Genomic DNA, 14,356 nt, shown 5'->3' on the forward strand with positions numbered 1-14,356 from the left:
GGGGCGATGAAGAGGGGCGAAAACCACCCCAAAACCAACCAGGGTGGACACAAGGGGGGGTGGGGGAGAGGGGGGCAGGGAGGGGCGGACTGGGGGGGGGGGGGGGGTGATGCAGGAGGGACCACACGCCGAGTCAGAGGGTGGCAGAATGTAAATGTGGGAAATTAAGGGAAAGAAAAGACAAACCTTTCTGTATTGTACAGTGAATAATGTACTGTTTATACATTTTGAAAATGCCAATAAAAATATTTTTTTTAAAAATTAAAATAAATGTGGACAAAATAATTTATAATGAACCCCGTGTTACAAAATGTGACCGGAAGTAGTTTTATCAGCTGGAAGCATCTTTTTTAATAAGATATAGATAAAAATTGTTTGCTCATATCGACACTGTTTTATTACTAGTAGCTGTAAATAACCATATTACTTGTAATTAATTTGTATCTTGAATAATAAAAATGCTTCATGTGAATATTCTGTTCCTTTAAGGTATCGGCAAGAGATTGCTCACCAGAAAGATCAACAATTACAAGCTGCAAAAGAAAAACTGTTAATTTTAAATGAAAATCAAATTGATACATTAATAAATTCGAACAAGGATATGGTGAGACATGACTTTGAAAGCATAATTTATTTATCACTTTGGTGAATTGCTGTCTCTTTTTTAAGTGTGGTCATGGATTAGCCCAGAAAGAACCAAGACTATTCAAGAAGAAAACTGGGTGACATAGATTCCTATAAGAATATAAAAAACTGAAACAAGAGTAGGCCACTTGGTCCTTCGAGCCTGCTCCCCATTCAACAAGATCATTATTAATTTTTTAATCTCAACTCTAGCTTCTGTCCCTATATCTCTTAGAACCCTGAGTTTCCTCGTGGAATCAGCGCAAACTCCCAAAAAACCCAACTACCTCTGTCTTAAATATACTCAATGACTGAGTATCCACAGCTCTGTGAGGTGGAAAAGATTCACAGCCCTTTGAGTTAAGAAAACTACGTTCATCTCAGTTGGAAATGGTGAATCCTTCATTCTGAGATTTTGTTCTCCTTTCCCCAGACAGGGGAAACATTTTCTCAGCCTCAACCCTGTCAAGCCTCTTAGGAATTTGATATGTTTCAACTAGATCACCTTTGATACATCTAAATTTGACGGAAATTTGACTGGATTCTCTGTCTCATGACAACTGAAGCGCATTTCCTGCTGGAATGGAGAATCATGCATCGGGGAAAATCGGGATCGGCGCCGTTACAAAAGCAAGGTTCCAAACATGAGAAGGGATTCTGCAGTCTCCGGAGCCAAAATCACATGTGGCGATCAGCAGGAGCATCCACATACGACAAAATTGGGTCTGGCGCCACTTTTGCGATGCTCTGCCCCCTCCAAAGCGGCGCACTCTAGGAGTATGGCGCACGCCGTATCAACGGCTTCAGGATGTTACCTGAGGCCCACCCCCTGATGCTCTGCTCCCGACTGGCCGGGTTCCTGACAATGTTGGTCGCGTGTGCTATTTTTTGTCTGGAACTCGGTGTGGCTGTTGTGGACTCAGCCCAGTGCAACCATAGTCTGGGGAGAGCTAATCCGCGGGCAAGGGGGACTTTGGCAGGGGCTGGGGCACTGTTGGGAGGTGGTCCGGGGGTCGCGAGCGTGGCCAAAGTGGGGCACTATTTGGTAGGCCGGCGCTATGTTGCACGGCACAGCCGCTGCAGGCCATCGCCATGTGCTTGCGCGGCTACGGACCCAGCAATTCTCCGGCCGTATCGGCAGCTACAGCCGGCTGCTCTACGCTGCCTGCCTGCTAGCCCCCCAAATGGAGGATCGGTGGCCGTGTTCACCAATTTTCCGGTCTTAAAATGCAACCGTTCCCACGCTAGAATAAGGACGTAGCCTGAAAATTGAGAATCCAGCCGATGATGTTCCAACCCCCCACTGGCGCTGGGATCAAGGTTCATGATCAGCAGGAGGATGTAAATGAATGCAAATGGATTTTCATGCCCCGTTGGCATCAGTTGATGGGCTTGCACCAGACTCTGGCCCTCCGTGATTCTGCTGTCCCCTGTGCCAGAAATCACATGGATGTGGATCACCTCTGGAATTTACCAGCATAGCCCTGACCTGATGGACCTTTTGGTGGGTCAAGGGAGCAACTCCCGTAGGAAGTCCATCCAATGACCATTCTCTCCCCCAATCCCCCGGCCAACAATACTAACTGCCCACCCATGCCAGACCACCCTCATCCTCCACTCCCTCCATGGACCCCTTTAATAGGGAGACTCCACAGGGATCTCATGAATAGGGAGACCCTCACCAGGGAATCCATTATTAGGGAGACCCCCCCCCCCAGGAACCCCTTAATAGGAAGACTACCCCCAGGGACCTCCTTAATAGGGAGGTGCCCACGGGAACCATCTTAATAGGGAGACCCACCCCTCAGGAACCCCCTTAATAGGGAGCCCACCCCCTCTCCCAGGATCCCATGAATAGGAAGACTTCCCCAGGGACCATATGAATTGGGAAATCTCCCCAGGGACCCCCTAACTACAGGGACCCCCACAAGGACCCTATAACTAAAGGGACTCCACAGGGTGACTAAATGGACCCGCCCACAGGGACCCATTGCCGAGAGGCACATTCCATCCTCTCAACCGCCCCCTCCCAGAAAATAGTTCCCTGTCTGGAAGCTAGAGAGCAGTCCAGACATGGGCAGTGAAACACATTGCAGTTGTAACACTTACCTCGAAGTTTCATGTGTCATTCCTCTGAGGAGAACTGTTTCAACCCCGCAGATCCATCACTGCAAGCCACTCACAAAATATCTAGTAGTGGGCTGTGATTGACAGCTTCCACAAACCAGCTGCAGCCTTGATTCATTCATCTCCCTTCATGGATCAGTGATTCTTTAGTAATGCATCTCCAATGTTTACAAACATTGACCACATCAAAGAGAGGTAAGTGCATTCCAAACACTAAATGCATTCCAATCGCTTACCTCTCTTTGATTGGTCAATGTTTGTTCACATTTGGGTTTCACCATTTTGAGTCACTGATCCATGAAGGAGGTGAATGAATCAAGGCTGCTGCTGGTTGTGGGAACTGACAATCGCAACCCATTACTAAAATGTTATGAATGGCTTGCAGCTGATGGATCTGAGGGGTTGAAACACAGATCACAGCTGTTCTCATTCTAGGAATGGACATGTAAAGCCTCCAGGTAACTGTTAAAGCTGTCATTTATTTCACTGCCCCCCCTGTTTAAACTGCTCTCAAACTTCCAGACAGGGTCTCCTTTGTGGGGCAGGTGTGGGTCTGTGAATGGGGATCCCTAGCCAGAATGTCTCTATGGGGGGGAGGAGGGCCCCTTTAGTCTCTGTGGTTGGCACCTTCAGGTAGAGGATCCCTGGGGGGGGGGGGGGGTGGGGGGGTTCCCATATTCATGGGGTCCCTGGAGTGGTCTCCCTATTCAGCAGGTCCCTGTGGGGATCTATTTGATTAGGGTGTCTCTGTGGATAGTTCTGTTAGGGAGTCGGGGAGGGGGTCCCTTTAGTTAGGGGGTCCGGGGGTGTCTCCCTATTCATGGGGTTCCTGGGGGAGTCTCCCTATTAAGAAGGGGGGTGCATGGGAGGGGGGGTCTATTAGAGGAGGGTTGAACAGATACTGCATTGTCGAGGGGAGTGGATGGTGGCCCTCTGATGGACTCTGGAGGCAAGCCCCAAGGTCCACCAGAGCCATACTGGTGGAGACCACAATTGATCCACGGCCACGTGATTCCTGGCCTCGAGGACCAGAGAATCATGGAGGGCTGGCACAAATGGTGCTGGACCCTCGAAATGATGCAAATGGGTCATTAAGCTCCCGCTGGCATGCGGTCATGGACCCCGATTCCGGCACCAGTGTGGTATTGAAGCATCACGTTTGGAGCGGCTCCTACCTACGCACGACACTGATCCTGATTTTGCGAATCTCCGCTGCATCGTGGACTCCGGCTGCGGCCGACGGAGAATCCAGCCCATAGTTTCCCATCGGAGAATTCATCCCGATAAAACTAGTCTACTCAATCTGTCCTCAAAGAGCAATCCCCTCAAAACAGGAACTAGTCCAATGAACCTTTTTGCACTCACTCTATGGCAAGTAGGCTTTTCTTTAGGCAAGAGTCCAAAACTGTACGTATGACCTTACCAATGCTCTGTATATCTGTCGTAAGATTTTATTGCTCTTGTACTCCAAGCTCTTTGCAACAAAAGCCTGATTATTTGCTGCATCTGTAACTTATACAGTCCTATTTCTCCATAATGTTCTTATATCGCTCGTTATAGTTTTGAGGGGGTCTATCAAGTGAGATATAAACCTAACTTGGGAATGACCATATTCTCTGTGAGGTACCATTATCAGCATTTTGCACACATTTTTGGGTGGTAATTATTTTCCACCAGATTGCAATATCAGATATGCCAACATCAAAAAAATGCTTAAGTTCCTGGTCTGCGATACTTCTTTGCCATGGGGAAGTTTCTTAGTAGAATCAGCACAAACCTCCAAACAGTTCATAGAGCCGAATATTCAGGCACCACCCGCCCTCAATGTGGCACGTGGCTGACTTTGCAGAATATCATTGGACTTATCAGCCATCTGAAAATCCATTGGACCAGAGTGGATCATCCCTGATCCCAAGGGTCTGCCTAAGAGAAGAGTGCAGCAATAATTCAGAACTTGCCCGTAATGGTGATATCAAGTCATGTGTACTCTGCCATAAGGCAGGTCCTTAGCTAATTGCTGATACTTCATCCTGAACCATTTTCATGGCAACCTTTGCACTGGTCTGTTGTCAATCACTCTCAGCAGCAGGGTAAAGGTGCAAGTCCAAACTTTACCTCAGCCTGCACAGGAATCAAGATTGTTGGCATTATTTTGAACCACATGCTAGCTGTCTTGCCAACTGAAGTAATAAGTCCTTATTGGTGATATGAATTGCACAAATTGTAAGAGTGCCTTCTTTGCACTTGAAGGTAGCTTTGACCTATAGTAAAAACTCTGCTCAACTGATGTCTCATTTCCAAGAGGAAATGTCTGTCTCTTGTTCAATATAGGTATGCACAAAAGACTGCTCAGATGTTCCCTGGTTAACTCAAATGCGAGGTTCAGAGTGTGATAATCCTCCCTTCTTTGGGATAAGTCTTCCCTGTTCTAGATGTGTGCAGCTAAGACAGGCTGTTCTGCTTAGTGGAGGTGGTGCAGATAGATCACCCCTGACATATTTATATCTTGTGAGGTGCCTCTTTCAGGTGTGGACCCTGCATAATGATGTAGACAAAATGACTGAGGCGCACTATATTTCCATTAGTTGCCCTCTATGAATTCCTCTTACTCATGTAAACCGTGTCCAGTGTTCTGAACTTAGAAAGAAGTACTTAATCTCACTACTTTATCTGCAGTTTAAATGCCTGCTGCAACAAAAGCTAGTCAACTCATCAGCAGACCCAACTATCTTCCGGCACATTGTCCCTAAGCTGCTGAAATGCTGGACTAACTAGGGGCTGAACAGGGCCAAGTGAAAACAAAATAAATGATAACAGAAATTGAAAATGCCTTCCGCATGTCAACATAAGCAGATCAAGTTGTAGGAGTTCCCACTTGTCAATGTTAGGTGGTCAAATGCAGATTTCAGGCAAAACTCAATATGGTCTGATTTTAATTGTTATCCCATTTAACCTTTTGTTATTCCATTTAACCATTGTCCTTTAACCTGAGAAATCAGACATAATCTGATAAAGGATTCTCTTTCATTGGCTATAAAATTGTCAAATCAATAAACAGGCATTCAATAACCATTTCAAAGAAACATAATTCTCTTAGTCCATAAAATTGTGAATCAAACAGAGCTGTGTTCACAGCTATATAAACATTCCCCACAGAGCTGAATCTGTTAGTGAGGTTTGCAGCTCAGCCAAGCATTCACAAGGGGATTGCAATGCACAATGATATCAACTTAGCCGCTAAAGCCAAATATTTTAAAACCTTTGAAGCAGGTTGAACAGATGGCCAACCCTAAATCAAAGCAGAAAACCAACTGATGAGTTGGAGGCAGCAGTTCTGATACCCCCCCCCCCCCAAATGTCCCAATATGAAAATGCCTTCGGTGGGACTGGCAGGCAGGAGGTGGAATTGCAAGGTCAGGAAATGGTCCAATTCCTGCTTCAACAATGAAAATCTGGGAAGTAATTTTTAAATATATATTTGTTTTAGAAAATGCATATTCTATCGCCAGTGATGACTCAAAAAAAATTGAGTGGAGTTTCTGTGGTGGATTTATGGATCAATAAAGCCGAAGTCTTACTACAGCTTGGATTTTACCAGCCTGCCAGAATTTTATTATCAGAGGCTCACATGGCTGCAAAGGTTAGTTTACTGTTCTGTCATGGATGATTTAACAATGCTGTTAACAATATCTGGATAAAAGTAAAGGTCACTAAATAAATTGCTGTTACTGTTTAAAATACAAATTACCTTCAAAGTAATTAAATCCTTTGTTTATTCCTTATCCATCAAGTTAAAGGATCCACAACTTTACACCAAACTATTAAAAGTTTGCAAGACATTGCAACAAATTCACTACAGAAACTCTTCTAGAAGGCAACAAAGATTTACATTGCTTTAGTATATGGTGGCTGGAATTCCCCCTTTGAAGAATAAGTGTCCCCCGGGACTAAATAGTGTGAAGTTTGCAGTCCCATTGGGGGTGCTATTCGGGAAGCAAGTCAGGACATGGAAATGGATCAGCACTCTTCCCATGTGAATTCAGAGAAATTCCCATTCTCGCTGGGGCCTGATTCACTGGGGCCGGAATTAACACTGGTGAGCCTGACAAACTAGAGCTGCTTATAAGTACTTTACTCTCCACACACTCTCATTCCAGCCAAGACGATGACTCTACGAGGACCTGCCCCCCCCCCCGATTCTTGGACAGTAAGCTGGGGGAAATGGGTTACGTTGTGGAGGAGAGGAGGGACACCTTCTTTCCCAGGGTGGGTAATGACTGAAGCCACCAGTCATCAACAGGGTCTGGGAGGAGGTGGCAGAGGTGGTCAATGCTGCCAGCCTGACCGGAGGACTGGAACCCAGTGCAGAAAAAAGAGGAATGACCTCCTCAGGGCAACTCGGGTGAGTCCCCCACCTGTGCCCCTTGCATCACCCCTGTCCCTCACTCCTCACGTTAACCCCCACTCGCCTACAGTCCAACCACACCCCACCTGTGCATTTCCGCTACATTCCCCCTCCACCAAACCCCAACACATTAATTGTCCTCTTTGGTCAGACGTCTTGCACACATGGCACCAGCTACAGATACCCTGTAAAACCCGCCGACATGCGTTACACCATGTCTTTCCGTGTCCCCGAGGACAAGGTGACCCATAACAGAAAACTGGGGGCGTCACCCTGAACTGCGCACGCAGACCCCCGTGGAGCAGAGTATAATGGAGCTAGTGGGCGAGGCTGAGGAAAGGGCAATGTCTGAAACAGAGGTCAGCATGTGGCAACCAAATGAAAGCCCAATGCAAAGCTGATGCCCTTGTAGCAAGTGAGTCTCCTACAGAGCACTCCATCCTAAGATCTCACCATCTCTCTTTTCTTTTGACTTGCAAGATCACCAGCAGACAAGGCAGGGCCATCCGCGATCGCTGGTCCCCAGCCTCATCCCCAACACACCCCAGAGCGCCAGTCCCGGGAAGACACCGATTTCTCGTCACTGCTGTCACCTGAATCTTCCACCATGGCAGAGATTATCACCTCGGTGGGACATTTTAGAGAAGAGGCTCCTGGGTCATCATCTGGTACCATTTCACACATGCAACAGCACATCAGGTAGAAGCAGAGACTCTAAGGGAGCGGACAGTCAGAGTGCTGCGCGATCCCAGGGAACAGCTGCAGTCCGAACAGGTGTTTCACTTCTGGAAAGTATGATACCATCACTGGTAGAGATGCAGACACAGAGCCAGGATTACAGGAGTCGGTGTCAGCAACTTCCCAGCAGGTGCAACTGGAGAAGTTCAACCGACTTCTAACGCAGGAGATGGTGCCGACAATATGTGATTCCCACATTCTTTTTTGATCGTGTGACACCCGCAGTGGAAGGCCTGGGGCAAGACGTCAGAGCCATGGCTCAAGACGTCCAAGGCTTGGGGCACACTGTGTGATCGATGGCTGAGGTGCAGAACAGGCAGAGATGTGCTGGGCTCACATGGGCATTGCTGTGGTGCTCCAGAGCTCCAGTTACAAAGGGCCATGGGTGAGGGCACTAAGAGTATTGGCTGGGCACTGACTGACCTCGGCCTGTCACAGAGGGACATTGCACAGTACCAGAGGGACATAACCGAGGCAGTGACGGACATATCTCACTCACTAAGGGAGACATGTCCCAGTCTCAGTGCTTTATGATTGAGGTCATCGAGGCCATGGCTCAGATGAGGGCAGGCCTCCAGGTCTGGCAGTGTCAGGTGATGGCGGAGCCTCCGGAGCTCACTCTAGCCTCACCTCCGTCCCATGGAATAGCCCGGCGGCCATCGAGCACCCTGAGGGAGGAGGAGGTGAAAGGGAACATTGCCGGTGCCTCCTGCAGTAGAGGTGTTGGAATACCTCAGTGCTTCAAATCACCCCCCACCCCCCCACCCCAACCTGGCATTGGCGCATCTGATGGGCAGCAGGCAGAACAGGGTGGCACGTTGTCACCAGTGACACTTGAAAGGCAGCCGGGCACATCCAGGTCCAGGCCCTCCACAGGACAGCCGCCAAAGGCATCACAGGACAGAGGGCAAGACATGCAGCAACAAACCTCAACTAATGCACTGTCTGGAGTAACACCTAGAAGGAGCAGTAGGCAACGTAAAATTAGAAAGTCAGTGAGCCCTATCTGGCACTTCCTGGATATCCTCCTCATCAGATGAGGCATGGAGTTCTTCCCCCTTCTTCAGCATGTCACCGCTCTGTTTCGCAATGTAATGAAGGACGCAGCCGCGATATTGGAGAGTCCCACCAGAGCAGGCCAGGCATCGGAGGCTTACCTTGAGGATGCCGACGCACCACTCAATGACACTCCAGTTTGCTGCATGGGTGTCATTATACCAGGTCTCTATGTTGGTCTTGGGCCTCCGACAGGCGCCATTAGTCATGACCTCAGCAGATAACCGTTGTTGCCCAAGAACCAGCCCCTCACGTGAGGGTGCGTCTGAAAAGTGCCGAGAATCTCAGAGTGTGCCAGGGCCGGGCACGTTGTCTGAGTATCAAGTGCAGGTGTGCAGCTAGTGGTCACACACCAACAGCACATTCAGGGAATGGAATCCCTTCCTATTGATGATGGGCACGCCTTTATAAACCCCAGCGATCACACCCTGCCCCTGGGTATGCCAGCGATCACAACGAATCTTGCTGCCCAGGCATCCTGGGCCTGGTCCAGACTGAAGGTTATATAGTTCACTGCCTGCGAGCATAGGGCATCCGTCACATTCTGGATGCACCTGTGTGTGGACGCTTGCGAGATCCACTCAGTTCCCTGCCCGAGCCCTGGAAAGACCCAGAAGCATAAAAGGTCAGGGCGACCTTCACCTTGACGGCCACCGGGAGGCGGTGTCCTCCTCCATACCCCCTCCCAACTAAATTGTAAGTGCGCTGAATCTCTTAACCTGAATTGAAATACCCAAACTTATATTTCATTGGTATATTGGGTTGGATTCTTCGGTTCCCCAACTGCGGTTTCTTTTTTAAAAATAAATTTAGTGTACCCAATTCATTTTTTTCCAATTAAGGGGCAATTTAGCGTGTTCAATCCACCTACCTTGCACATCTTTTGGGTTGTGGGGGCGAAACCCATGCAAACACGGGGAGAATGTGCAAACTCCACACAGACAGTGATCCAGAGCCGGGATCGAGCCTGAGACCTCGGTGCCGTGAGGCAGCAGGGCTTAACCCACTGCGGCACCATGCTGCCCCCAACTGCATGTTTCTCGGTGACTTGCCGTTCGCTGGTGGTGGGATTCTCTGTTCCTGCCGCTTGTCAATGGAATTTTCCATTGAAGCCACCCCATGCCGCGGGGAAATCCATGGGCAAGGGTGTGCTGCCAATGGGAGCAGAGAATCCCAATGGCTGGAGAATTCCGGTTTCTGTATTTTTAAATTTTCAGTCGCTTTCTCATTTTAACATTTTAGTTTTAACTGTCAACATTCCTGGAAAGACCATTCAAAAGTTGTCTCATTTTTTCAATTAGGAATTTGAGAACAAAGAAGCTATGGGAAAGGTCTTGTATCTTCTGGCTGTTCTAGCTAATTATGAAAAGAACTATGGTCAGGCTAAGCTGCTCTTGAAAGAGGCTCAAGGTACTAGAGGAAATGAGTACTTTTGGTATGATACGATTATTTGTATGGTATACGCAATTCAAGGAGAGAACCGTGAGCATTCAAATGAGCAGGTGAGAAAATAATGGCAGTAACTTCTCAGAAAAAGAGATAATAAAATAAGACCAATTCAAAAAAAGAAAGACAGGAAATGCTGGATCAACTCAGCAGGTCTGGTAGCATCTGTGGAGAAAGAGACATCACTAATGTTTTGAATCCATATGACTTCCACAAAACAGTTCTCTCTCCATATATGCTGCCAGATCTTAGTTAATGCAGCATTTTCTGTCTTTTTATTTCAGGTTTCCAGCATCCACAGTATTTTTTTATCAAAAAAGAAAGACGTGTGTTTATAAAGTATATTTTCATTACCACCACAAAGTACTTCACAGCCACTGTAGTCACTGTTGAAATCTAAGAAACATGGCAATAAATTTGTGCACAACAAGCTTCCACAAAAGGCGAGGTGATAATGACTAGAGAATCTGTTTCTGTGATGATTATTGAGTGATAAATATTGCTCCAAGTGGCAACTGCTGCAGTTCTTTAAAATAGCATCATGCGATCTTTATTCATTTGGGAGGGTAAACTTGGCAATAGTGTAACATCACATCTGAAAGATAGCGGGCTGGATTTTCCGATTATGCGACTATGTCTGGAGGAAGCGTCTGCTCTTACGACCAAAACGTCGGCGGCGCCACCACACCGATGCTCCGCCTGGTCTCGGGCTAGCAGCTGCTCCACGTAAAGCCCTGCAGATACGGATAGAGAATTGCCGGGTCCATGGCCGCGCATGCGCACGGTGACAACCAGCGGTGGTAGCGCGTTACAACGTGGCACCAGCCGCGCCTGGACCCAGCCTGCCAGATAATGCCCCCCGTAACCCCCCTTGCCAACCCCAGACCACCCCCCACCAGTCGTCGTCTCCCCCCCCCCCCCCCTGCCGAAGCCGCCCGACCAGCGGAATGGCTCCCCCCCCAACTGTGGCAGTGCTGGACACAGTCCGCAGCCGCCACACGAGGTCCCCGAAAACTGCGAGGACCCGTGACCGACACCATCGGGAAGGCGGCCCATCAGGGGAGAGCCTCAGTAGACGTCCATTTTTGAGGGGGGGGGGGGGAGCATCCGAAAAACGGCGCCACCCCCGATTTCAGAGTAAAAACGGATTCTCCAGCCAATCGCTGAACGCGATTTCGGCGTCAGCATTTGGAGAATCCCGCCCAGCACCTTCAGTCGTGCAGCACTAGAATTTCAGCCTTGACTTCTGTACTCATGACTGGAGTGGAACTTAAATCCAGCAGCTTCTGATTCAGGGGTGAGAATTCGACCAACTGAGCAACAGCTGACAATCAGGGTTTCAAGTGCTATAACCATGGATGCAGTAAGTCATGTCCCTACCAATTTTGCACCACAATTGGATGAGAATGAACTTAATAGAATGAACTAGGTAGAATGAGCATTACCATTTTGATGTGTCAGGAAATGCACTTCGACAGGTGGTGTATTTCAAACATATTGGGCTGCATTCTCCTGTCCCACAGCTGCGTGTTTCTCAGCGGTGCACCATTCTCTAGTGGCACGATTTTACCCTCCTTCCGCTTGTCAATGGAATTTCACATTGAAATCACCCACGCCACTGAAACCCGCTGGGTTTTCAGTGGGAAAAGTGAATCCCGATACCAGAAAATTCCGGCCTTTCTGTTTTTATCCCACCTTCCAGGAAACTCATGACCCCAAACTGGATATCTCACTTTTCTAAATCGACTACCTCAGGATTTTCTTCAATCTTTCTTAACATCAAACTACAGCATCTCTTGACTACTGTGCTATTCTAAATTGAATCCTGGCCTTCATATGCTTCAGTTTTTTATTTACTTCCATGAAAAACAAATCAAAGTAGTTAAATGATCAGGTAAGACTTGTTCACAGCAATAGATCAATTAGACTTTGAATCTCCAGTCACTATTCCAATAATATACTTCTCCATTGCATTAGGAATTAGTTGGTGCTAATTTTTTTTTTTTTTTGATGCTAATGTGACGGCAATCGATTAGCAAACTATGGCTCTGATTTTAGTTTGGAATTGGGTAGCCAGTACATACGAGCACACACATTTTAACAGGAGTAGGCCACTCGGTTCTTCGAGCCTGCTCTGCCATTTAATAAGATTGAGTTCTCATTTTAATTTGAACCACATATTCCTGTATACCTGTGATTACCTTTCACCACCTTACTTAGCAAGAATCTATCTAGCTCTGCTTTAAGAATATTTATAGGCTCTGCCTCCACGACCTTTTGAGGAAGAGAATTCCAAAGGCTCATGACCTTCTGCGAAAAGAATATTTTCCCCATCTCTTAAACCCCTTATTTCTTGCTAGATTATCCCACAAGGTAAAATATCTTTCCCACATCCATTCTGTCAAGTCTCCTCAGGATCTTATGTTTCAATCAAGTCGCTTCTTCTAAAGTCCAGTGAATACAAGCTAGATTTCAAGCCTCTCCTCATAAGACAACCCACTCATTCCAGCTAGTAGTCTAGTCACCCTTCTCTGAACTGCTTCCAATGTGTTTATATCCTTCCTTAAATACGACCAATACTACACACAGTACTCCAGATGTGGTCTCACCAATACCCTAGATGGCTGAAGTAGAACATCCCTATACTCTTTCATTCAGTTCCCCTCATCATAATCACTAACATTCTATTCGCTTTCCTAACTACTTTTTGTACCTTCATACTAACCTCTTGTGATTCATGCACTAGGACACCCAGATCTCTCTGAATCGCTCACCATTTAGATAATGTTTTTTTTATTCTTCCTGTCAAAATGTACAACTTCACATTTTCCCACATTATACTCCATTTGCCAGATCTTTGCCTAACTTATCTATATCCTTTTATAGCCTCCCTATATCCTCTTCACAAGCCACTTCATCACCTATTTTTGTATCCTCAACAAATTTAGCAAACTTTACTTTGGTTGCTTCATCCAAGTCATTTATATTTCTTGCCGACTGTTGAGGTACCACCACTGACTCCTGTGGCACACTACTTGTTATATCTTGCCAACCAGAAAAAGAACAGTACATACATCAGTTCCCATTTATTCACAGCACATGTTATTTCTCCTAAGAACTCCAATAAATTGGTTAAACGTGAATCCCTTTCATAAAACCATGATGACTCTGTCTGATTGCCTTCAACTTATCTAAGTGCCTGGCTATAACAACTTTAATAATAGCTTCTAACATTTGTCCTTTGACAAATGTTAAGCTAATTGGCCTATAGTTTCCTGTTTTCTGTCTCCATCTCCTTTTTAATAAAGGAGTTACATTTGCTATTTTGCAATCTATTGGGACCTTCCTCCGAATCTAATGAACTTTGGAAAATTAGAACCAAAGCATAAACTATCAAGCTCTTTTCGGACCTTCGGATGAAATTTATGAGGATCCGGCGACTTGTCAACCCACAGTTACAACAATTTGCTGAGTTCCACCTGCCTGGTGATTGTAATTTTCTTGAGTACCTCCTCCCTTCCAATTCCTGATTTATAGCCATTTCTGGGATGTTACTCATGTCCTCTAAAATGAGGTCCAATGCAAAATAGCACAGTGCACTATAGCACAGGGGGACGGCACAGTAGCACAGTGGGCAGCACTGTTGCTTCACAGCATCAGGGGCCTGGGTCCGATTCCCAGCTTGGGTCACTGTCTGCATGTTCTCCCCGTGATTGTGTTTTCCTCCGGGTGCTCCAGTTTCCTCCCATAAGTCCCGAAAGACGTGCTTGTTAGGTGAATTAGACATTCTGAATTCTCTCTCTGTAGACCCAAACAGGTGCCGTAGTGTGGCGACTAGGGGATTTTCACAGTAACTTAATTGCAGTGTTAATGTAAGCCTACTTGTGACACTAATAAAAATTAATATTATTCTTATTAAATACCCGTTTAATTCATCCATCATTTTCCATTATTTACTTC

At 46.8% G+C, this 14,356-nt stretch overlaps 1 protein-coding gene across 2 annotated transcripts in view; it reads left to right on the forward strand.

The window, feature by feature from the left end:
- cfap46 (cilia and flagella associated protein 46) overlaps window positions 1-14,356 on the forward strand; it is a 368,598-nt gene that overhangs the window by 219,196 nt on the left and 135,046 nt on the right. For both annotated transcript variants that reach the window (XM_072479134.1, XM_072479136.1), the window contains 3 exons: window positions 490-604; window positions 6,239-6,391; window positions 10,252-10,452. In XM_072479134.1, the coding sequence (XP_072335235.1) occupies window positions 490-604; window positions 6,239-6,391; window positions 10,252-10,452 (469 nt within the window). The remainder of the gene's footprint in view (window positions 1-489; window positions 605-6,238; window positions 6,392-10,251; window positions 10,453-14,356) is intronic.

Source organism: Scyliorhinus torazame, chromosome 16, assembly GCF_047496885.1.
Source record: "Scyliorhinus torazame isolate Kashiwa2021f chromosome 16, sScyTor2.1, whole genome shotgun sequence".
Classification (NCBI taxonomy): Eukaryota; Metazoa; Chordata; class Chondrichthyes; order Carcharhiniformes; family Scyliorhinidae; genus Scyliorhinus; species Scyliorhinus torazame.